This window comes from Sardina pilchardus, chromosome 14 (assembly GCF_963854185.1).
Source record: "Sardina pilchardus chromosome 14, fSarPil1.1, whole genome shotgun sequence".
Lineage (NCBI taxonomy): Eukaryota > Metazoa > Chordata > Actinopteri > Clupeiformes > Clupeidae > Sardina > Sardina pilchardus.
In genome coordinates this window covers 30,914,199-30,940,471 of record NC_085007.1, presented here as the reverse complement: position 1 = coordinate 30,940,471, position 26,273 = coordinate 30,914,199, and the positions used below count along the sequence as shown (strand labels likewise).

The window sequence follows — 26,273 nt, the reverse complement described above, 5'->3', positions numbered from 1 at the left end:
TAAATGTGCTGCTGCTGAATTTTTAAAGTGTGGTAATTTTGGGTGGGGTAATTAGGGATGGTGGATGGCCTCTCCTCCCTACTGGATCTGGGTTGAGGTTGGGACAGTCAGCATTCGGTTGCTCCCTCCTCAGAAATGACTGTGCGTATGCGTGATGGCTCCCCCTCCTTCTTTGGCTCAGAAAGAGAAGATGGATTCTGACTGGGAAATATGAACATGCCAAGTGTGAGCCCTGATCTGAGAACAGAGCCTATGCCAAATGGAACATCAGAGAAATGATTCCTAGGTGGTGCGCAAGTAGTTACTGAGGCAGCAGAAGAACCCAGTTAGAACAAACAAGCAATTTCAAGTCAAACTTTTGCTGTCTTGCACATGTTTTCATACAGTATGGTCTTGAGAGGAGTTAGTTTTGTAATCAAGCACAGCTTGTATTGGAGGGGGATTCAGATAAGCGGTCCTTTTGATGAGTGCCAGCCACTATGTGCTATGTTGCTGTACTAAATGTCCAGTTCTGACCCAGAGGAGCAGTAGGCTCGCTACATGTGCATCTAGCAGGTATTGGAGATGTCATCAACTGAACTGGACGCTTGTCTTCCTTCACTACACAGAGGGGACAGGGCTGCGAGTGACTGCTTTTTCAAGCGAGACCTGTGTAGCTGTTTTGTCTCTGCTATCGTCTTACAGAGGGGAATCAATAGACCATCCACCCTACAGCCATAAATTAGTTTTGTTTAGCACTGAAATATGAAACCCTTGTCTCATGATATATTTTCGGTGTTGACTCTGGCACGTTTTCCACATAAATCTTACATCAATGCATGACTCAGTGTCTGGATTTGAAAGGGTTTTTTTCTGCTTCTTTGCCCTTCAGTCCCTTCAACAAAGTTATTGTTTTGGCTCGTTGAAAGTCTCTTTCATTTTTCAAGCTGCTGAGTTTCCTCGAAAAGAAGAAAGAAAGTCATGGGTTTTGACCACGTCGTTTCTCACGCAGACTCTTGAGTGCAGGCCGTCCGTGTGGAGGAAGTGAGCCCCGACTGTCTCTCTGGGCCTCTGGTGCCGAGCTGCGCCTCGCAATGGAAACAGATTAAGGCAGCAGTGAAGTCGAGGTTATCACGCTCACGCGACCAAAATAGATGTGCAGCTTGCTCGCTCGCCCGCCGCCCCGGAGCTGGCCAAGTGTGCAGAGGAGGACGGCAAGAGAGGGGAGAGATGAATGTTCAATCCCAACGTCCCCCCCTGAGATGACCGTGTGTGCCCTGGACACCAGCACATCGACTGCTGAGGCAATTTATTCCTTCTTGAATAGACATAGATAGACATGTTACGTGTGAATGTATGGAGAGATGGATGAATGGATAAGAGTGAGATTTTGACATGTTTATCTTTGACGTGAGGGGATGATTTATGGGGGTGTGCTGAGTCCACTACCTGGCAAGATGGCTTAGTCTCTTTCCTCCAAGATAATCTGACGTACTGTACTGTAACAGCAAACAGATACACAAACAAGATGAGAAGATAATCAAAGTGTCAGGGACTGGAAATATATATATGTGTGTGTGTGTGTGTGTGTGTGTGTGTGTGTGTGTGTGTGTGTGTGTGTGTGTGTGTATACATGTATGTATATGTGTGGTCTTGTGTGTGTGTAGTTAGGAGGGCTCATATAAACAAAAACATGAGATGAAAGATGAGAGGCTTTTTGAAATGATGTGGCTCCTCATTCAAGCCCATTCCAAAGAGGGATCATTTATTTAAATAATGCACAGAGCCATGGACAGCAGGCTATCTCTATTAATGTTGCTCCCCTAGTTGATTCTTTCCCCTGATCATTCCTGATGGAAGTGATGAAATCTGATGAATGGACTTTATATATCAGACATTTCATTTCACACACTTAAAGCTCGTGCTATCTGATTTGTCTTGTCTCTTTCCTCGGCGCGCTTCATGTGCTGAAAGAAGAGTAAGTTGCATATTAACAGTCCTCTAGCGCATTTCCTTGCTCGGATTGAAACAAGCTGTGTTACACCACAGTGTATTTTATTGATGCCAGGGACTAATTGTTTTTCTATTGATTACCTTGTCTTTAATTAATGATCTTCTTCCCCACACAATTATTATGGTCAGCTAATATCAAGGTCAGTTTTACTCGAGAAGGACTTCACCTAGCAGCTAAATCAAACAAGGCGCACAGAACCTCCGGTGTCTGCACTGATATAGCAGTTTTATGAGACAGAAAGTGAGTGCCGTTCAGGGATTAGAGTGCTGCCCATAAACCGGATTATCATACTTTACTGAACTACTGAGCTGAGGAGAGAATTGATCGCTTTTCATATGAATTGAAGTTAATTAGTTTAATGCTGATAAGAGAGAGATATGGTGGAGTCTCGGTTCAGAGTGCTGGGAGGATGCCTTATCCTCAGTGATCACAGCTCCTCCATATGCATGAAGCGGCCTGTGACATATGGGAGGAAACAGGGAGCTGGTCTGTGGAAGGGAAATGTCAGTATTCAAATAACAGTTGGGTCAGTTGGTGAGATAGGTAGGCTTTTTTCCACAGGCTAAACTGTGGAAAACTGTATTTACAGAATCAATGGCATAACAGTCTGCAAAATGAGTAGCCATATCCAACAGTGATTCACTGCTTCTAGGGTTGGACCGCCTTTGTGTTGGTGTGCTTCACATGATGGCCATTGTGCTGTGGAGAGAGAGAGAGAGAGAGAGAGAGAGAGAGAGAGAGAGAGAGAGAGCACATGGTGTATTGGCGGGGAGCGTGCTGATTGGCTGGGTGGCAGGCGCTAGATGTTGCTGTGGAGCTGCTCCTCTGGGGCTACTTCTGTGTGCCTCTCGGCAGGAGCTCGCTGAGTTTCACACTCTCTGAAAGAGCCCGTGATGTCACACGCATGATTTATTTAATGGAGGGGTGCAAACAGAAGCGCTCCGTTTTAATGACGAAAAGCTGCCGAAAGGGGAAAAGAAAAATACTGTGAGTCATATTTCCTGCTCTTGAGATGGATTCTGCCTCATTTGGTGCATTGGGTTCTTAGATCTGTGACCCGAGGCACATCTCTTCCCAAGCATGCAAGCCGTGCAAACAACTGAAATTGGATTGCCAACAACGCAACTGAAAATTGCCCCTCGTTTCCAGTATATTTTGGATAGTCCACTCAACGCAACTATTGTTTCTATAACAAAAGTATACTAAGGGGATTTTAAGCCAAAGCCATTTTCCTGGAAACAGTTTGTCATCTGCCAACGTAATAACGAGTGGTGGATTTAATCCAGGCAAATTAGTCCCTTGTTAATCCTTCATAACCTTTCGTGGAGGTCAATCATTGCCGTGTGTAATTTAAAAATGGAGATCGTATATTTGATGATCCTGCAAGTTCCACTTTCCCTGCTGACACAGGGAGACGCTAGTTAAATGTGTTTTATACTCTTAAGCATGTTGGCAGTTGAATCCTCCAGAAGATTTCACCATCGGTGACTTCACTGCCAGGGTGATGTGCAAAGTATTAAGGGATTGCCTGTTTAATACACTTAAATCAACCCCTACAATAGAGAGTGCCGTGTAACAGTAGCTAACAGCCATGGGCAAATCCTGTCTGTAGAGTAATGTTCTCTTCAGAAGCACTGTGCAATCATGAGAACTAATGTCCTCTCAACACTAGCAAAATGCACAACTTAGTATCAGTGCTCAGCAAAACAAAAGACACGGGACGCTCTTCTTTTTGGAAACATTTGATACAAATGCTCTCCCCATTCGCCTCTCAGTGTGTTTTGTTTGTACAAGTGCACGCACACACACACACACACACACACACACACACACACACACACACACACACACACACACACACACATGCAACCACCCCACACACACACATTCGACTTGGTGCTATGTTGACCTTGTTAATGAAGACACATGGCTGTCTTTTGTGTGTTTGGTGTAGCACCTTATGTGATAAACTCATTAATTCGGATTAACTGGGTTTTATACACAAATCTATCGAGGAAACCAATGGTATAGCCCGCCTAATCCATCTGCATTATGGGACAGACATTCTCCAACAGGTTGGAGGGGGGCACAGTAAAGATGTTACAGTACAAAAAGGCTGTTGTTGTTGTTGTTGTTGTTAAAGGTTGCTAAACCTGTCAGGATGTGTTAGTTTGTGTAGGCATATATTGAATGTGACTTATCAAGTCATGTCTGGAACTGATATTGATAGTTTATACAGTACAGTGTTGCTATGTAAACGGAACAGAGAGCAGAGCACACCGCAGACTCTTTGGGATGAGAGGTCTGCAAGCTTATTCCCAAGCCTGTGCAGGTGCCACCTGACAGAGGCTGTTAAGGCCATGAAAAGGCAAACACAAAAGGATGCTCGTTCTCAACAGCTTTGATTCGTTGGTTGGCCCTGTCTCCCCTCCCCCTCCCCTCTCTGTCTATTTTGTTGTGTTTTCAATTATCTGTCGTTGACGCAGACTTTGCAGACAGGCTGTCAGGGGCTCTTCATATCTGAGGAGTGGTGTGAAACATTAGCAATTCAAATAGGCCTATGTGCTCTTTCCTGTTTATCACTCTTTTCAGGGGTCCTGCAGGAATAGCTGCCTCTCCTACCTCTCTCTCTCTCCGTCTCTTCCCTCCTTTTTTCTCTCTCTCTTTCTCTCTCCCTCTTTCCCCTTTCTCTCCTTTTCCCCTCTTATTTCCCCCTCATGTGTTGTTCTCTGGTGTGCGTCTACAGTAAGTGTGTAATCAAACAGTGTTTGCATCCGTAGGAAAAAGAGGATGAAAAGGCTCGAGTTGGGAAAAGGCTGTTGAGACTTCCACCCCTCGGAGCCAGCTGCGGCTAATTTTAGCGTCCCCTCCCGTGCTGTGCGGTGTGGTGCGGTGCGGTGCGGTGCCGGGCCCATGCTGAACGGCTGGGGGAGATTAATGGAGTTACAGCAGCGCTAGCGCGCACAGCCTCGGACGCCCCGTCTGAACCCGCCGCGCCCCGCCTCTGCCCCTGGCACGGCCTTGGCCCGGGCGCCGTGCGGTGCCGTGTCAGCAGAGGCCTCGGCGGGTGGCCGCGTACAGAGGGACAGGAGTGGGCACCTGCGCCGGGCACCAGGGCTCCTCATCCTCTGAGCTGTCTGTCGGCACTGCGTCACGGTCAAGTGCCACGCTGGGCGGCGGTAGGGGATGTCCGCTGGGTGGGCAGCAGAGGGACAGGACCAAGGGGACGGAGAGAAGGGACTGGAGAGAGGGAGGGAGCGCTGAGGAGGGAAGACGGGCGCAGGAGACAACAATGGCTCTAATTATAGCAAAATATAGGAGAGAAAGAAAGACAATTATAGACCAATATATTGTAACAACAACATCAATGGTTATTCTAATGCCACAGTCTTACTTCACAAAGACAAGTTAAAACACCACATCAACTTCAAAATATAACACATGACACAAACTGAAGATTGATACACTAAATCGATTTTCAAACTGACTTTGCCCCATTAGACTGATAAATGATTTGACCTTAAGCCCTTTGTTATGTAGCCTATTGTATGCAAAACAATTACTGTGATGTATCAATATCAATATGGAAGTGACAAGGGGCACAATGATGTTTTGTATAGATAGTTGATTTATTTCAAGTGAAGGACTGTGAGAATTGTTAGAAAGATGATTTTCCCCTGGTCTATTCTCACATACTTTTACTCTTTCATAGTCATGTTTATTCTGAAAATATAAAGTCAGTTCTTGACCTACCCAAATCCAAAGCAAATGTTAAATGGTAATTGTTTTACTTTCTAAACCTGGACACTGTAATACATACCATTTAGCAGAGGTTAACAGCTGACCAGAGTAGCCCGTCCATTGTGTAAGTGATGTGTGCCCTTGTGTCGGTAACCTTGAGTGTAAATCAATTTCCTGCTACGTCATCACCTTTGCCATGGAGGCCCTTAGTGGCGCAGTTCACCTCCACGTGAGGACCACAGCCTGTTCCCCCCAGTGTGAAGGCCTGTGTTATTTCCCTGATGAATGCCGCTGCTGCGCTGTCTTCACCGGTGGCCATATTTCTGCACCAGGGGGAAGCAGTGCATTTAATATGGGGCTGTGGATGTGCACGGCCAGGATGTAAACATGGAGCATTGGCTTCCAAGTAATTGGTTGGGAAACTGCCCCGGGGCTGAGCAACCCAAATGCAGGCAGAGATGTCTAGAGTTGCCAGGTGTCACTGTACAGAGTCTCTAAACAATTTCTAGTGCCAATATCTTGTCCTCTTGGTCTAGCCTCCAAGATGGTTATTAACAGGACTGCAGATATACTTTAGACTCTTGCTTTGTTGTCGTGACCACATGATCAGATTTAGCAATGCTAAATGCTAATGCTGTAATGCTAAATGTCAAGGAGAATAAATGGCAAAATAATAATTACAAAGTGTTCAGGGCAGTTATAAGATATCAAACTAATGACACACAAAAAGTTATGCTGCTGTAAAATAACATTTGCTATGGTGGAAAACACAATTCAAAACATTTTGTGGAGAGATATCAAGTATTTGACATCATGTCATATTCTTTTTTACATGAGTTTTTAACAGTATCAGCTATTCTATGACTTTTGTAACCAGACTGTGAGTAAACATATGGTTCTTTTTGGTCCTTTTTATCATTCATAATCCACAGACCATGTGGACCAGTGACCATGACTAAAACCAAAACTTCTGAAGTCTGGCTCTGCCCTGATTAAGAGGCTAACTTGAGTTAAACTAAAGGTCACAAGCTTCCCCTGTCAGTGGGTTCTTCTCTGTGTGAAATTAACTCACGATTCCCTCATTGCGCCCATATTGAACCTATTAAAATAGCCATAAAATCCATGCATTGGTGAGTTTATGGGGAAAGCAATCTTGTCACCTTAAAAGTACTGTAGATAGCAATTACCCCAACACTCAGATAAGACAGCCCACCATCCATTCTGGTTTGTGGATGTGTGGAGACTGGTTTTATCATGCAAAAACAGCACATCGCTTTCCCCCACACTGAGGAATCATGCTTGGGCCAAAGTGGGTAGAATAATAAGCAGAACAAAATAATGGATTTTATATGCAAATGAGAGGGCCTGAATTGATGACCCATTCACATCAGCATGAGAGAGTTGGCTTTGTCCAGAACCAATGTCACCAACCTCTTTTACACTGACTCATTCAACCATGGTGCAGATTGCATTCTTTTATATAGATCCTTGGTTTGATTAAACCACAAGTCTGAAGTATTGCTCTAATGTAGATCTGTTCTAGCTTCTTATCATCTCTGTACAGCGGGAAGAATGGCTCTAATGTGGATCTGTTCTAGCTTCTCATCTTCTCTGTACAGTGGGAAGACTTGTTGTGGAGACACCAACTTCACCTTCACACTGGCATAATCTGCCAAATGAATTTCTGATTAATTGTCACAGATAAAGAGTGTGTGTAAGATCTCCTCATGGCAGAAATTAAACACTGTTTTAGTTTCTGGCTACTGAAGGAAATAATATTCTCAGATGTATTATGCCAGTGATATTTGGTTGTTTACTACAGTACATATTTTAAGATGTCCATGTAGAGCTGAGATTTGCACAAAATCCCCCCATCTCTCTCTCACTCCTTCCTTTTCTGGTTGGCTATCTCTGCCTTCATTGCTCCTATTTTCGTCTGTTGTCTATTTACTTCGTGGGTAAAAATGGATTTTTGTCCTCAGTCCAGTCTGAGGCTCAAAGTCAGGTCGATGGCTGACTTTGGGGGTTCTGAGGAAAATATAAGTCCCCATTTCTCTGGCTTGAGATGGCTATCTACATTGCAATATCAGAGAAATCCGGCTCTGCTGTCTCCCTTTCAGACGTCTGTGTGATCTCTTTGTATTTCTGGTTGTGAATCACTTGTTGTGGCGTGCCCTGGTTGTTTGATGGAGATTTAATTGACATGCATGCTCACTGTCTAGATGGGATCAATAAAACAGAAGGACACAGCAGGAATCTTGAGTATCAGAACATCTTGTCTATCATAAGTAGCGGTCGAGTGTCATAACCTTAGCCATATATAAGAGTTGTTCATTTTCGTTAGGAGTGTTTTAAATTCAGCTGCTCATTGTTGAAGCTCACATTACAAATGTTTTATGAAATCTTTACGATAGCACAATAATCTAATTTATTATACAGTTTATATATAATATAATGTATTTCATAGCTAGAGTGTTAGAGACATGTCTGTGTAGATGAACTGAGGAAGGTCTATTGCACATACTTATAAATATAAATACTTAATGAATACAGTAAGATTGTTACAGCAGCGTTCTGTGACTCATCACATGCTGTTATACATATATTTGTATATATTTTCTGTCAAGCAGTGTTTCACATTTCAGTAACCTTGTTTTGCATTCAAAGCGTATTGATTTGCCATATTTATATTTATTCGATCTCTTGTCGTTTTCCAGATTTTCCATATGACCTATGACCTGGCCAGTGCGGTGGTGAGGATTTTTAACCTCATCGGGATGATGCTGCTGCTGTGCCACTGGGACGGCTGTCTGCAGTTCCTGGTGCCCCTCCTGCAGGACTTCCCCCCAGACTGCTGGGTGTCCTTAAATGGCATGGTGGTAAGTGTCACACGTTTTTTTCCACTCTCGCTTTTCCTGTTCACTGGACGGACTGCTTTATGTGCTCAAGTCAGATTTTCATCAGGAGATTTTTTCCCCCCATCAAATGTCACTGAGTTCTAGTGGCTTTTGATGGCCGCTGGGCTTGATTAAATGGCTGCTCAAGGGTGCATGGAATGTCCTCCAGCCAAGGTGTGTTGAAGCAGTGATAAGCAGAATAAAGAACTGCATTATATGTACGACCTGAGAAGTTCAACATTCCTTAAGAGCTGACTGCGTGATGAAATCAACGGACGGCTTTGTAGAGAAATAAATCATGGTATGGAATGGCTGCCTTTTTTAATCAGTCGGTTGAAAGGATTGAGAATTTTCTTTAAGCCAGTGAATGTTTGGTTCAGTTAAATTGTTGATATCGCTATCCTTAGGCTATACTCTTCAATTACCGTCACTTCGTAGAGCTCAAGGTTAAACATCACCATATACCTCAAGCCCAGCTATGGATTAAAGGTTTTGGAGAGTTCCTGGAAACCACACAAAAGTCTTTCGAATACTTAAGTAAGTGGTATAAGGATGAGTCACCCACCCAGACCTCACACCTGCCCAACCCCACTGCTTTCCAAGGGAATTAAATGTCCTCTCTCACACGGCTTCATTTTCACACGTGCCTGTTTGCTAACTACATCAAAATGAACTGATGCAAAATGAATTCAGCCGTATTCGTACCTCTGCTTTTAAATAATGTGCTTAGAGCTTCAGAATAGTGCTCTGGCTTTGTGTATTCTGTCCAGAAAGGAGGAGATCAGTTTCATTATCCTGACTGTATCCGACGAGACTAAAACAACATCATTAACATATAAAAAGTAATTTGATATAGAGCTACCGCCTGATTTTGGCGAGCCAGCCAGGATGGTCCCTGCACAAAATGAGCTCCTCATAAGCTTCTTATGGTTCAAAAGCAGAGAGCTTTTCTGGGACGGAGCATTGCCCTGTCTGACCAAGATTATGTTTTATTTTCTCCCTTGGAACAATATACAAAGCTCAAAAGACGGAGTTTGATGGACACGAGGGAAATCGTTTTTGCCTGATCTCATGTTTGCCGTGGTCATTTAGTGTAGCATACGTATTAGGTAATAACGGAGGTGCGGTCAGGACGGAGTTACGCAACAGCTTTGTGTTATTTGTTTTGAGAGCTGCGGGGCCGAGATGAAACTTACAGATTTACAAAATTCCTCTTGTGTGTCTGCTGTGATTTCATGTTCAGAAATCATGGTGGATGCTGCTGAATCATCCATGGTGTCTCTGTCGACACGTCATCTTCCTCAGAAAAGTGCTCTGGCTCTCGGGCCAAAAACAATCTGTGTCATCTTTTTCGTGTAACTTCTACACTTTATCTCACTGAATTCAGCAAATATGCACAGGAAATGTTATCCAAATCTTCACCTCTACATCACTAGTAGTGTTTTATCTGACATGTTCGAGTCATTTTGAAAGCAGTCCAACCTATCTCCGATGTGAATTTGAATTGCTTTGGGCTTTTTTCTGTCAACCTGACTGAAGAGTCATGACTGTAATAAGAATCCCGGAGAAGGTGGCAATATGATAAAAGCTGTTTGATGTTACACGGTGGAGGTTTTATGCCGTCACCACTCTAAGTTTAGGTTGGAATCCATTTGGAGTTTGTCATCCATTTGGAATTTGTCATCCGGCACTGTTATTATGGCCCAGGTCGAGATCAGTCTTCATTTAGACTTGGACCCCCCCGCCACCCCGGGCCCTACCTCACAAGCCCCTGAGTACAGAACATGAGGCGAAACGTTCATGGGCCAATGGAGCTAAACTAGTTATGTGGGAATGGAAGGGGTTTCTCATTGTGCTCATTCCCCAAAGTGATTAAAATCGCATCAGAGTTAGCATTGCAGTGCAGCCAGTTGTGGTGCCATAAATATGACGAATTGCAATGTGAGCAATATGGCAGCAGAGGTGAGATTCAATTCAACTGTGTCCAGCTGACTGCCTGATATTCCAAATTTGGACAAAGAAATGTTGCTTTTATGCAGGTCAAAATAGGATTCATTATAAGTTTCACAATATTGTGTAAAAATTTCTTTGGAAAGCTGTAATTGTAATGATGCATTCAGACACTAATTCCGTCTTCACTTCCGTGATTACCCTCTTAAGTGCTCCAAAGGAGCATTGAGCAGATCATGAAATATCACAGTGTGTATATGACTTTCCTGAGTTGCAATTAGTCGACTTATTGGCGTGGTATCTTCTTGATCTCCTAAGGCTGTTAATACTGACATTTGTTCCTTTCCAATAGAATTATAGCTACAATCTCATTCAGTGCTGGCAATTTTCAGAGCTAGACGAGATTGAACATGATTCAACACTGTCCGTAAAGTAATTGCATTGGCCAGGTACTTGTTTTGTCGAAGCATAGATCTGAACTACGTACATTACAGAGCAAATAGATAGTGTTACACTCTGTGACATGAAGTTGCTCTCTCTCTCGCTCTCTCTGGCTGTGTGTGTTTGTTTATGTGTGTATGTGCTTGTGTGTGTGTGGGTGTGTGTGGGTGGGTGTGTATATGTGTGCGTCCATGTGTGTGTGTGTGTGTGTGTGTGTGTGTGTGTGTGTGTGTGCGTGTGTGTGCTCTGAGCTAAAAGAGAGGTCAAGCGCCGCTAGTTCCTCATTTCAGAGGGATGAGATCGGAGTTTGAAATTGCGCCCTTGGGTCCTAATTGTAAATGCTGGCCCCAGGTTCCTGCTCCTGCTCTTCCCATCCCTTGCCTGTGTGGAGGACGAGATCCCACATGAAACACACTCACTCACACACACACACATACTCTTTCTCCCCCCTCTCTCTCTCTCTCTCTCACACACACACACACACACACACACACACACACACACACACACACACACTCAGGCTATAACTGTCACTACTTCTCACCATCAGCACCAGTGAACAACACACCAGGCCCACCCTGGCACATCATCTGTATGCGGTGGGAAGTCTCTTTCAAGTCAGCCCATGAATACAACTCAATTCATTTGCCCTAATGCAGCCACTGGTGTACAGCACTTTTAATTTATTCCATCAAAAGTTGTTGAGGAAGTGACTCATTTTCCTGTCCTTGCTATGGAAAAAATATAATAATGTGTGTAGGCTACCAGAGAAATATATTTAAATGATATATTCTGTAAGTATACAGTACAGAGCTTTTTTTTCCAAATACTTGAGTTTGCTATACCACCATATGTTCGGTAGAGTATATCCAGTGAAGTTGCTTATTTTGCCATGTTTGTGTGGCATACCAAGCCTAGATAAGGGAATCTCTGCACAGCAAATTCAATGCTGATGAAGAAATGAATAAAGCTCCTCACATGCTGTGGGTAGTGGGACATCAGTGTATGTGTGTGTGTGTGTGTGTGTGTGTGTGTGCACGTGCATGTGTGCACATGCATGTGTGCATGTGTGTGTGTGCATGTACTGTGCATGACCGTGTTTGCTCATGTGTGTGTGTGTGTGTGTGTGTGTGTGTGTGTGTGTGTGTGTGTGTGTGTGTGTGCAGGGCCATGTCTGTACATGGCAGGCAGTAGTCTGTGTGTGTGGCGGTGGTCACTCCAAGCACGGACAGTGGAGAGCGGCTAACTCCTCACACCAGGAAGCACTTGGCAGAGATGCACGTCCAGAGACAGGGCCTGCAGGAGCACTCTTGATCTGCTCTTTAGCCCATAGAATATGAAAGGAGCCCATGCACTGGACATCAAAGAGCTGTGGGTAGCACGGGGAAGATGCAATCGCAGCACTGATGCAATGATGCTGAATTACTTGCAAGCATTTTTGTACCATATTTTATTTTGATGGCATGAAAAGTATGACTGGACAGTCTCAGACTGAGCTCTAATTCTCAGATGGATCTGTGATATAGTATAGCCTGCTATATTTTTGTTGTGAATGTTTCATTCATTCATGTTGGCTTCGTGTCAATTTAAATTTTACTCTCCATCGACAAACAAGCATTACTAATGCAATTAATTTGTGATTTAAAGATGTTAACTGTTTTTCCTCACAATTATGAGTCCTGAACCACTTTAAATTTCACAAATCTTCTTGTAGGGTTGAGAGGTGAAAACTGTCCGCAAGTGAGGAAAGCCTGTAGTACTTATAGGAACATAATTTAGACACATTTAGTTCTGTTTCTCAGAGAGTGCAAATGTAGTGTGGTGCTGGTGGTGCAAATGTTCTGTGGAATGTGTCCAGGGATTAATAGTCTCTTCAGTGCATTCATTAGTCTACTTGTGCATCGACTCATTGGGATTCCAGTCAGGCAGAGCTGGGGCCTGGGCAAAGCAATGACCATCGGCCTCCCCTCAGAGTGGACCAGAGCGTCTGTGTGATTCACACATGCTGCTGACCTCTGATGGTGATTGGGCTTGTTGTTGACCGGCCGGGCGAAACGGGGCGCTGGACCTCAGGCGAGGTCTGCCATGCTCACCCTGGCTCGGCGGTCCTGGATCGAGAAAAAAGCCCAGACGGCCGGCCTGGTGTCCAGCCTCTTAACCTCTCGGAGCGCATCAGCGTTCCCACTCCAGCCTTAATCAGCCTCCTGTCCAGGTGTGTGTGAACGCAGCCCTTGATCTCTCCTGACACAACGCCATGACGTCATTCCAGAAGCTGCAACTTTTGGATGTTGTCGGGGAGGGGGGAACTTTTCTGCCAGAATTAGACTCCCTGTCCAAACACCTCCCAAACAACACCGATGCTGCATATTTGACAACGGCGGTTAAAACTATAGAAAAAAGATCTTTTGTCTGTGCTCTCCCAAAGACCGCACCTTCCTCACCCTGTCGCTCCCTTTGTCTCAGCGGGCGGCTGCTGCGGCCCAGTGGTATGGGCGGCGCTGCAGTCTGGCCTGTGGTTGCTCCTGCGAACACTGGGCCTATTTTAATCTGGGCGCGCAGATAGGCGGCCGGCTGACGTCTGGGGGAGGCTGTGTGTGCGGGTGATGTGTGGGCCTGCAGATAGAGCGGCGGGGCGCGGCGCGGCACAGGACCGGGCCCTATTATCTCCATGACTAATGGAGCCAGAGGAACCCGGGCCTCTGTGCGCGCTGCTTTTACTTAATCACCAGCCGTGATAACGAGGGGACCAGGCTCAGCCCTCAGACCTGGGCTGCAGCTCAGACACCTTCACACGGGGACGCTGGGGGGGGGGGGGCAAATGTAACTGTAGCTCTCTACCCCTTCAACCCCCTCCCCCACACCCTGAGTGGGATATGATTCTCTATCACATTTGATGCATACAAAATCATTATGACTATTGTTTTCATAAGAACTTTCTCACTGGAGAATATTTGGACATTTTTGCATAACTTCTAATGATGTATTGAAAGAGGCTGACCTGTTCAGTTGGGCTATGGCTACTGAATTAATGACTTGACTTTTGAGAACATTGTCTCTGTGTGTGCGTGTGTGTGTGTGTGTGTGTGTGTGTGTGTGTGTGTGTGTGTGTGTGTGTGTGTGTGTGTGTGTGTGTTGCAAAAGAGTGCATGAGGAGTTTGTTATGGCTCATTTGAATTTTTATGGCCAGATTTATTAGCAGGGGTGTTGAAGAGGCTCCATAGAGAATGGATAGCCTCATACATATTCTCTCACCCTGCCAAGCCACTTTCTCCTCAAACGCCTGCAGGCCTGAAGAGACGATCAACTTTCCTTACATGTTTTTATTTCACAGACTTTCAGATGCACTATGGCCTACCACCGTATTACAATCCACAGTGTAGAATAACCAAAATAACCCTATTCATCCCTATCTATTCTCAACCAATGACTTTATAGCATCACTTGAAAAATGTTGTCATATGCTAAATGCTAAATAATTATATATTATATATTATCTAAGATGATAAATGCACCTCAAGAAAGAAATATGATTTATTAAGATTTATTCCTTTTCTCCATGTTACATGTATTCATGTGTGTGTGTGTGTGTGTGTGTGTGTTTGTGTGTGTGTGTGTGTGGGGGGGGTTGTTGTGTGTGTTAGTGTGTGGGGTGGGAGGGAGGGGTGTTGTTTCTCATTGTGATTGCGAAGCATCTGAAGAGCAGTGTTCTCTGGCTTGCTGAATTATTTTTCATATTTTGATTGAGCATGATTCATTTGCATACAATTTTCAGTCCTGTGTGAAGGTGGTGTTGGGGTGATGTTGTGGGTGCCACTGTGTACTCTGACACACACAGCAGAAGCAGCCGTTAGTTACTTACCAACAAAAAATGAGAGTCAGTCCCCTCGCCGGTCACACAGCTCTTCCATCCTGGTGACTGTGACATGACGGGCAGCTTGGCCTCTGCTCACACCAGAGCTCAGAGTGGCCGCCGGCTGACCACCACTCTATCACACATGGTGCTTTGGATGGGGCCGCCGCTGCCAGTTGGTAGGAGAGAAATAACAAGCGTGATAAACGGTTACTGACGAAAACACTTGACATCTGACAGAGATGCTAATTCTTCTGCCTAGTTTAGTGTCCAAATCCCAAAAGCTCTTTACTCTTTTCATGGCAAATGTGTTTTATATTCCCATAGGCTGCAGTGAGAGGCAGATGGTATTGTACAAAAAGCCCCCTTTTGAAAAGATAAAAGTCATTTGAGGCACAAAGAGCAGTATGGAGATGTGATATTTGATGCTAAATTTGAGCTGGCTTTGTTTTTGTAACTCATAGACCTGCTTATTACGATTGCATTAAAACACTGTCTTAAATGTAAGTAATTCAACAATCAATTTAAAATGATCTGTTTCAACATTCATATCTTAAATAATTACTCTTTTATAATAAGTCATTTTGTATGTACAGTATGTACAACACGAGTGAATTCTACACGTTGACAGTAGCACTGTCATGTGTACCGAAACGTTTGTAGAGCAAAGTATATATTTGTATGATGCAAGTAATGGTTGGGGCACATCCACAGTTTACTGTATCGGTGAAAGCTTCTCAGCAATGTGAAAAGCAGTGATTTAATATCACTCTTCACTCTTCGCCGGCGGGTCTTAGAAAGCAACATTCAGGGACTAGCCGCCTCTGTGGCCGTGTCTTTATCGCTAAGCCCCCTCCTGTGCTAATACACTCAAGGCAAGAAAGCAGTCGGCCTTTTAAATATTTATTTTATAGTCTCTCAAAACGCAGCCTTGTAAATACATCCCATTTCTTGATCCCCATGTCATGTTGTGTATGTTGCTATGCTCTTGTTTTTTTTTTTTTTTAACCCTCGGGTCATGTGATGCAGATGCCTCCAGGGCTACTCTGACTGGCTGAATCTCCTTTGTCTATTAGATTACGGAGAGCGTTTCCAGGAGGAAATATCTCAGAGCCTCTGTCATGTAAAGTTATTTATGGCAGCATAGTGATAAGCTGTTTCTCATCTGCTATCTGATACTCTGTCCCAGCCCACTGTCTTACTGCAATTATAGTAATGTGGAGCGAAGAAAGACTGACACAATGTCTGTACAACAAGAAGAATAGACACAGTCTACAGGCCCATCATGTCATTACAGGTTATATGATACACATGTTTCATGTATGAATGCACGCATGCACGCACACACGCACGCACACGAACACACACGAACACACACACACACACACACACACACACACACACACACACATGCACACACAGAAAAGGAAATTGTAGGTTTTAATGGGGTGTCCTTGTTGCTGTCCTACCCAGGTCACAACACTCAGTTTCAACTGGTGAAATATGTTTTTGAATATTTTTTAGAGCAAAGGTTCTACAACGTTTAGATGAAATTGCTGTGCAACACAAAATATATCTGTATAATGTATTTTTTACATATTTCAGCTTTAAACATGGTTACTTTTGACATGTTCAGTTTCCTAATCATATGTTGGTGTGCACCATCACAGGTAGTGATATAGTCCAAGCAGTCCAGACTCAGTTCCTGATGACAGTAGCATAGGTAATTATCAGATCATTTTCCCATCAATCCCCAGAAGAAACAAGCAATCAGCGTGGAGATTAGATTTCATATTAATAGGTGAGTCAGCGGAGGAGCTAATTTAGCCATAAATTTGCCATTACCTCTGTCTGGATGATGGATTGGCCTTCATGCTCAAACAGAGGGGTGAACGTTGCTGTTTGATGGCACAGTTGCTATCATCCGATTTTTCTAAAAGGTGCCCAGCATGTGCAGGAGTTATTATAGGGCTGCCATGTGATGTATTTGGTGGCAGCAGCACACCCTGGTGTGTCAGGTGTGGAGAGGGAGGAGATTTACGGTAATGTTCCGCTGGAGTTTTGCATCGGGTGAGAAATGCCAGGCTTCCTCAGCACTTTCTGTCTTCAAAGGACACACAGTGATTCCAACAGTCAGCAACTTGGAAACAACTACAGGACTCTGCCTCAGAGCTGTCACATTCCTCATTCAAAGAAAGCCTTGTACCGATCTCACACACACACACGCACACACACACACACACACACACACACACACACACGCACACACGCATTCCCAACCATTTGTTCTTTTACAGTGATAATGCCAACCCTCTCTGTCTCACACACACACACACCCAACCATTTGTTCTTTTACAGTAATATTGCCAACCCTTTCTGTCTCTCTCTCACACACACACACACACACACACACACACACACACACACACCTTAGTAAAGGTAGAAATAATGCAGCCCTTAGTTTCTGATTAGTCATCTTGGTTTAACATGAAATGTTGACAAAGCAACCGTTTTAGTACTCAAAACAGGAAATGGATTTGACTAATGTCTTATTTGTATTCACTTGTATATTCACATATATTACGCCTTGTGCATCACTTGTGTACGATTACAAACTGATGAGTCAGTTGGACTTCCTCCTCATCCCAGAGAGGATCCCAATTCCCCAAAGGCCCAATTTTCCTCCTCAGTGAACTAAAATATTCATATGTTTTTTTCTCCACTGGGGTGTTTCCTGCCACATTATATAACACTTCACATACAACGTATGATATTCGACAAGAACACAATAAGATCTCATTGAATTAATAAAGATTTCTAGTGATTAGCGTGCATGACCTGCCGTGTTGGTAGAGATCCAAGCTACCTTGGCCATGTTGTGCTCCTGTGTGTGCAGCCCTATGAGTGAGTCCTGCTCTGAACAGCTGTGCTAATGGCCCATGAGAGCACTGAGTCCAGGACTGCTCATTTCCCCTCTCTCCTTCTCTCTCTCTCTCTCTCTCTCTCTCTCCTTCTCTCTCTCTCCCTCTCTCTCTCTCTCCCTCTCCCTCTCTCCTTCTCTCTCTCTCTCTCTCTCTCTCTCTCTCTCTCTCTCTCTCTCTCTCTCTCGCCTGGCTGGGGTCCGCGGGCCACGGGGAAAGCTGAGCATCAGCCGCACAAAACAAATCGGAGTAATAGATGTTGATTAGTGGCGCTCACAGCCAACGATTGTTCAGCACCCAGCGGCCGCCCGCGGACTAGAGTGGACCAGGGTGAGCTGGCGCAAGGGAAGACACGGGAAGACGTTGAGTTAGAGTGAGAGAGAGAGAGAGAGAGGGAATGAGAGAGAGAGAGAGAGAGATAGAGAGAGAAATAGAGGAAAACGTGCACTGACACCGAGAGAGAAGTTTAGCTGGCTCTGCGTGACTGTGAGCTCGTGAAGCATGAAGGGTATGTTGTCAGGATGTTCCACGGCGCTCCACTGATCCATCACCGCGTGCTGCCTGAGGTCCTTCATGTGGTAACCTCCCCTCCATCCTTCTGTCTTTTGTGCCCCCTCCCTCTCATCTCTCTCTCTCTCTCTCTCTCTCTCTCTCTCTCTCTCTCTCTCTCTCTCTCTCTCTCTCTCTCTCTCTCCCCCCCTCCACAGAATGATTCCTGGGGTAAGCAGTACTCCTATGCCCTCTTCAAAGCCATGAGCCACATGCTGTGCATCGGGTACGGCGCCCGGGCGCCTGTCAGCATGTCCGATCTGTGGATCACCATGCTCAGCATGATCGTGGGCGCCACCTGCTACGCCATGTTCGTGGGCCACGCCACCGCCCTCATCCAGTCCCTGGACTCGTCCCGACGCCAGTACCAGGAGAAGGTAAGACCGGCCGCCCACGCCTGCCCACACGCACAGGGGGAGATGGATCAACTGGTCACATGAACAGCCATTGAAACCGTGCCAACAGAGCTGGGGATTATGTTAGTCAGGTCATCACTTCCTGATACTCTGTAAACAAGAGAACTGTGTATTCATCAGTGCGAGTGCAAACACTTCCTCTGGATGGAGACGTGTTTCACACGGTGTGAGTGATTCACTGCCATGGTATCATTTCATGTGGTAATCAGAGACCTTTGAAGGCCTTGCTCCTTTTGACACATTATGACAGTATAGATTATGCTGATGTTCTACAGGCCTCAAAGCTGATGAGGCGAGATTATACTCCCTGTACAGTCTGAGCCTCAATTAGAGGCTTAAATGCTCATGCTTATTGAGGTTTCTCCAATGCATTGTTCCTGGCCCAAGCCATTTGGATGATTGACATACAGTATAGATCCTGGAGAGAGAGACGGAGCCAGATGGAGATGGGGCTTTAATTGGCAGCCTCTGTGTGTATGTACAGTACAGTCAGTCCAGTCCAGTCCACAGTTAATGAGTCTTTTCAGAGTTGTGATGCATCCACCACAGTTTAATGACAGCTCCCCCACTGACTCTGTGCACCGTCTCAAGAGAGGCTTTTGGAGTGGGATGTGTTGGTGCAAATAAGCACCATGATGCGCCACAGCCCAGTACAGGGCCAGAGCTTAATCCATTCACTTTGACAGCACCCACACATGCTGCTGTGGAGTAAACAGCCTAGTGTGCGCCCACTAAATCAGACGGCTTTTTGCGCCAGCTGCAAATGAATATTTGAGAAAACAGCTGAATAGATCATGTCTGTTTTGCGGTGTTCAGAAAAGTTGGCAAAATGGGAAAGCAAAAAGAGTGAGTGCGTTAAGAGCGGATACGGTGAGCTGGTGGAGTAGCCTCACACACCAGAGTGAGGAGAGGAGGAGAGCGCTGCACACTGCACATCAATTAACCTGTCAGAGGCGGCATGCTCCTCCTTATCTCCAGCGGCCACAGAGCCCATGTCACCTTGAAAGTGACAATGACAAGGCAGCCGCAAATGGACGAGGCGTTCCGTTCATTTACATCCAATGGCCCCCGCATTAGTGGCTATCGCTCATTTAAAGATGATGCGGTGACCTTGCTGAGACAGGCTCTGGTCAATAGCAGCGAGCTGGACCCCCAGCATGCTCAGTATTTATGTCCCGTTGTTGCTAATGTGTTGTTGATAGTGTGTCTGTGGTAATGAGTGGCCATCAGAGCACATGAGACCGGTGCAATAGGGTTTTTTTCTGTGCCAGGTCCTGTCCTGTTTTAAGCCTCGGGCCCACGAGGAGCTCTCCACAGTCAAAGCCATTTGCTTCGGAGTCACACAATCATGTTTTCCAAGCTCCCTAATCCCCACGACAACACAAACGCTATGGCAACTGGCGAGGAGGCCGTCCCACTGGTGGAAAGGGCCTCTTCTGGCCCTGGATGGGGGGGTGGGGAGATAACCGTGGCCCACATGTGTGCTTTGAAGGAGCCCGCTCACGCACTACCCTCCTAATGACTGTGGAGGAGCAGAGTGGCACAGCGCGGTGTGGCACGGTGGCGTCCCCGCCCGCACGCACGCACGGGCATTATCTCTCATCGCTCTCCCCCCGTCGAGCCGAGCGGCTCTGATCCCAGATCAAAAACGGGCGATGAACCCGCTTCAGATCAGCCCCCCGGGGGAACGGCGGCTCAGCTCAGCTCCACCGACGAGAGGTGCAGGGGAGGAGAGCCAGGGAAGCCAAAGAGAAACAGAGACGTGTGGGAGAGAAAGGAGGAAGGGTAGAGAGATAGAGAGGGAGGGAGGAGAGAGAGAGATATAGAGAGAGAGGGGAGAGATAGGGAGGGAGGGAGGGAGAGAGAGAGAGAGAGAGAGAGAGCCATGTGAGTGTGGAGGCTTATAGGAGTGGCAGCAGCACATACTCAGCTCTCTCCCCTGTAGTGAGCCCGGCTGCAGGTGTGGCTCCTGTGCCTGAGGCAGGTACTGAGTCCCAGTGGCCTACGCCCTGAGCAAGTGAAAGACACACACACACACACACACACACACACACTCTCTCTCTCACGCACGCACACGAACAAACACACACACACATACACACACACACACACACACACTCACTCACATACACACTCACACACACACACATATAAAATAATATATAGTATATATGAAATATATGAGGATGCGTAGGCGCCAGCGTGCTGCAGAGATGCAATTATGAGGCGTGCTGTATGCGAGCCCTGAGCGCTGTCCCTCAGCTAAGATTAGGCCATTTGGTCCTATTGCTCTGCTTGATATCTCATTACCGAGCAGCTCCATCAACACATCAGATAATTGTTTTGTGTTGTATTGCACGGATTCTCCAAAGGGATGGGGATAATGTAATGTAATGTTATTCCATGACAACGTATTGTTATGGCTGCGTCCGAAAGATGATGTCTGCTAATATCGCGGCTATCAGAGGGCGGGAGCGTCTAACCGAGTTTCCGATTTCAAAACACGTGGCCGCCAAAGCAAACAAGCCCATGACCTTCCACCCCGAATAGCTTTCATTTGCTTTTATTGCCAAATAGCACATCAGCATCTTGCTCAGCCAGGTAAAGGCCTGGTTATTTCCCTCCGCTTGAATGACTGTTGTTGGAATTGTGTTGAACAAAGTGCTTTTGGCAGCAGTGGGGTATTTTATCTTCCTGTGAGTCAGAGAGCAGGAGCGGGCTGGTCTGTTTTCACCTGATTTCCACCTGGGGAGGATGAAGCCGGGCGGGCGGATTGGTTCTGACATCTAATATAACCCTGCCTCTCCTCAGAAGCACTTCTAATATGATGGCCCATTTGGGAGGGGAAATAATCGGGAAAAGGGGCGAAAATAACCTCCCTCTCCTTTTACTGTTGTCTTCTCACGCGGTGATGTACATTTTCTCACAGCGTTGCTTGCCTGTGGAAATTACAAGAAGGAGCCTTAATGTTGTTCAATGCCGTCCACCATTTTGCTTCTGCGAGGATGCAAGGTTAATTTGATGTCACCTCTCTGTGAAGAGGACCTATTTCTGGGGGAGCACAGCAGCATCTTGCATGCACAGAGTACATAGTGGACTTAATTAGACTTCATTAGCTAAGCCCTCTGGATCCCTGTGAATCACAACACACTCATCACTGATGCAAGTGCTTTCATTGGCCCGCAAGGAGTCCAGCACCACAGTCTGGAGGAACACAACAACATAGAGACACACACACACACACACACACACACACACACACACACACACGCATACATGCATACATGCATAGGATCATGAAAATAGCACTAAAACATCTGGCATTGTTTGTGGAACATATTTAAAGACTTAATTTGAATAACAAACATGAAGTAAGTTTACTATTACTGTAACATAAACTAGCCATTATTGCATTTACAGTGCAGCACTCTGCAATAGTAGTACGTTTTATGTGCCATATACAGTACCTTGCTAACGTGCCATGCAGTTAGATTGTTTTTAAAAATAATACTGTATGCCTTAAAAGGATATTCCGCCATTTTTGGAAATAAGATCATTTTCCACCTCCCCTCGAGCAAAACAATTATTTTACCTTTTTCACGTCCATCCAGCCATTCTGTGAGTCTGGCGGTACAACTTTTAGCTTCAGCCTAGCATAGATCATTGAAACGGATTAGACCAGTAGCATCTCGCCTGCTAGCATCATGTTTAAAAGTGCAATAAGACCAACTGAAAATGAAACCTGGCGTTTTTCTAGGCTGATTTGACATGGAACTACACTCTCATCTGGCGTAATAATCAAGGCAACTTGCAAACGTACCATGGGCTCAGTGATATCACGCAGCATCTGAAAATAGTCCCCATAGACAACAAGCAGTAGTAGTGCCAGTAGTCTGCAACGTCAGCTTTCATTTTCAGTTGGTCTTATTGCACTTTCTAACTTGAGAAGAGACACGTTTTAAATGGGAAAATTACCAGAAATCTTATTCACTTTTAAACATGATGGTAGCAGGCGAGATGCTACTGGTCTAATCCGTTGCAATGATCTATGCTAGGCTGAAGCTAAAAGTTGTACCGCCAGACTCACAAAATGGCTGGATGGACGGGAAAAAGGTAAATATCAATTGTTTTGCTCAAGGGGAGGTGGAAAATGAGCTTGTTTCCAAAAATGGCGGAAAATCCCTTTAAGCATGAGGTGAGGCTATCCACACAACACATGGATGCTATTGGTAGAAGTCTTTCTGCGTCCACAACAGCTCACAAGCCAAAATGACACAGGATTTCATTGGAAATCCATATAGAGGCATTCACTGTGCATATACAAGCAAGTGTTCACACAAGCTTGGATGCAGAATGTCAAGATGCAGATTGGATGCAGAATGTCAAGATGCAAGGTGCAAGAAACACAAATGCACTCAGATGCTTTGGCGTAGGCACGCACATGCACACACACACACACACACACACAAATAGAAGAGTGAGTGATACAGGAGACTTGTTAATAATTCAGAGAGAGTGGCCGTTTTTAGCTTGGTCTCTAAATGGCGCACTACTCTATAGCATACACACAGGGCTGCAGCAGGGTGATGCTGTGTCAAATGTTCCTCAAACAATTGAACCCTCTTCCTGGGGGACTAGCGTGGTGGCGGAGAGTCAACTCAACGCTTGATGGAAATCCCTCCCTGAAGTGAATCAAGAGGGATTAGTTGGGGGCTGTGGGTGTCTGTTTGTGTGTGTGTGTGTGTGTGTGTGTGTGTGTGTGTGTGTGTGTGTGTGTGTGTTTGTGTGTGTGTGTTGCTATGACCTACAGTGACCCAGCCATAGTCCCTGCCAAAGTGATCATCATCGACACATCAAAGTTGAAATTCAACTGCCTTTAAAATGGGGGAGAAGAATGTGGGCTTTTATTGTGTACACAGTGTAAATTAATTTGCCTCAAACAAAACGGCCTGCCTTATCACCCCGCCGCAGCTGTGCCCGGATCAGTTAGGAGCACATTTGCTTTTGCTGGCTGTGCACTCAGTCGGGCCAAATTATTATTTGCTGGTCTGCTCCTGTGTCACTTTGGCCGAGGGGGCTGGTCACTGTCGCCGGATAGCTGACTGGCACATCTGATTGCACCTAGAGAGCCGGAGATGGACCGCAGTGGACGCGAGAGACAGAGCGCGACAGCGAGAGACAAACCCCCCCGAAAGCCTGCCGCTCTTGACGCCCGCCGTTCCGTACGCGCTGAAGATTGCCTTCTCTGGCCGCCGGCCTCCCCTAGCTGTCCAGCTGCGCCGCGCTTGATTACTGTAAAATGGACGAGGTCCAAAAGATTTGTTCTTGTTCTCCTTTTTTTTTCCGCTGCGGAAAAAGTGTGTGTCTCAGCACAGTCTGGAGCCCCAGTCTGGTGTCCAGGCTCCCTGCCAAGCCCTCACATAAATCAGAGGTCTTTGCTAAGTCTGACACAGCCCATATTTATTTGCCTGCTAGCATGACATGCTGACGCTACTGTTTAATGAAATATGCAGGAGGTGGATCCCTTCCTCAGACACACACACTGAGTAGCGGCGGGTCACCTGCGCGTGTCTTGCTCCGTGTCTGGAGTGCTAACGGATCGCATCGCCCGCTCCGTGTCCGAATGGTGTTCTTCACACCGAGGCATCCAACCAGATGACACGGCGGAACCTCCCAGACAAGACCTAAGTGGGCCTTTGAAGCCTGCTTCACTGTGCACTGCTCCCACTTCACCTTTGCGCGGCTTTAAATAGCCGGTCAGTCATTCCAGTCCAAATGGGCTGATTGTAATTCTCTCAGACGTGGCTAATTTTTCAGGAGCTCCAGACTAATGGTGTGCTGCTTAGAAGAGAGTGAGAGGGCATCTGTCACATTTAGCTCCTATTGTTTGGGCTGCCAGGATTGAGCACTCAGACAGACTTGCAGATTTAAGCCCCATGCATTAAGATGTGGGTCCAGATGCCGGAAAATTGTTTATTTATTTGTTAATTTATTTATTTCTTCATTTATTTATTTATTTTAATGTTTACAAATCCTCTGCCTTAAAAGCAGCTGCACAAACCACAGGCATTTTTCCGTACTCCACAAGAGGCAATTTCCTAGAAGGGTCTTGGGGCTAAATTGAGCAAAAGCTGCAACTAAGAACAGTGGGTAGCAAAGGATAGCAGAGGATAGCTAGCCTGCTGCTAAACAGACAGTGAGTGCACATGGCCTGTCATAAGCAATGTCTAAGGCCGGTTTGTCAGCCGCTTGGCCTGTAGTCATGAGACATCATTGAGCCCCAGTGTGAGGGCAGACTGCAACTCATCCTGTGAATCACAGGTCCCTCTGCAGGGCTGAGTGACAGTGGTTGGGGTGTCGATGGTTTGGGGAGGGAGGGGGGGAGGGGGCGCTGAGGTTGTGATAGGCCCACAGATGGTGATGTTATCAGAGTTGCCAGCTGGTGTCAGCGGAAAAGCCTGTGGCCATACCTGCACGCACACCTGCGCCCTCACCTGCCACCTGCTTTGCTAGTTAAAGCACATGGCAATGGCTATGTCTGTGTGCAGCTGGAAATAAGTGCGTATGTATTTGCCTGACTGAATGTGTATGCATATGTGGCCTTGCAAGAGAATTGTGTTCATGTAAAGAAGATGGTAACAAGGTGGTGATGTGGAAAGGCTCAGAAATATGAGAGTGAGGTAGCTTTGCATCCCTACAAAACCATCCGTACTCAAGCACAGTGGCAAAATATCACAAGGGCAGAGAGAAAACATGGCAGGGATTCATTTCCTTTGAAATGTCACGCCATCCCCAGTCTTATTGGTTCCATTTCAATTTTGAATGATAATCTGTCATATGTTTTACATTCCATAATGTTTCTCAACTCACTGCACTGCACTGCCCTTCTGTATGTTTCCAGTATAAGCAAGTGGAGCAGTACATGTCCTTCCACAAGCTTCCTGCTGACATGCGGCAGAAGATCCACGACTACTACGAGCATCGTTACCAGGGCAAGATCTTCGACGAGGACAACATCCTCAACGAGCTCAATGACCCCCTTAAAGAGGTGAGTCCCCAAGGACGCCGCGCTGCAGCCTCTCAACGCCACGCGTTCACACCTCAGAGCCTTCTCGCCATCGATTTGTTTGAAATTAATCCATCGATATCCTCGGCGACAACACAGATTAAGGTCATTTACATGGTGCCTGATTATTGATATTTTGGTATGGGAAAAATGTAGGGAATCGGATAGGAGCAGAGAGTCATGGGTAATATGAAGCATGCCCTCTGTCGGGGGAACACTTTTGAGCGGACTTTACGAGAAAGGCCACCGCTCCAAGTATCCATTTCCCTTACGTCAAATCAGTTGTTTGATGTATTTAGAGAATAGACTACACATATTGATGAGTTGGTCAGAGAATGGTAGAGCTGGGCTTTCGCAGTGGAAGACATTAGCCTGTCCATCAGACTGAGGCTGTCGGTGCTGTGATTAAAAGTACAAAATGCGCGCTGAATGTTTAAGTAGTTTAGACC

General features: G+C 45.8%; 1 protein-coding gene across 1 annotated transcript in view; it reads left to right on the top strand.

The window, feature by feature from the left end:
- The window catches only part of LOC134101151 (potassium/sodium hyperpolarization-activated cyclic nucleotide-gated channel 1), a 55,459-nt gene that overhangs the window by 16,322 nt on the left and 12,864 nt on the right, over positions 1-26,273 (top strand). Inside the window, exons 3-5 of the mRNA XM_062554736.1 lie at positions 8,452-8,613; positions 18,501-18,719; positions 25,660-25,806. Coding sequence (XP_062410720.1) covers positions 8,452-8,613; positions 18,501-18,719; positions 25,660-25,806 — 528 coding nt within the window. The remainder of the gene's footprint in view (positions 1-8,451; positions 8,614-18,500; positions 18,720-25,659; positions 25,807-26,273) is intronic.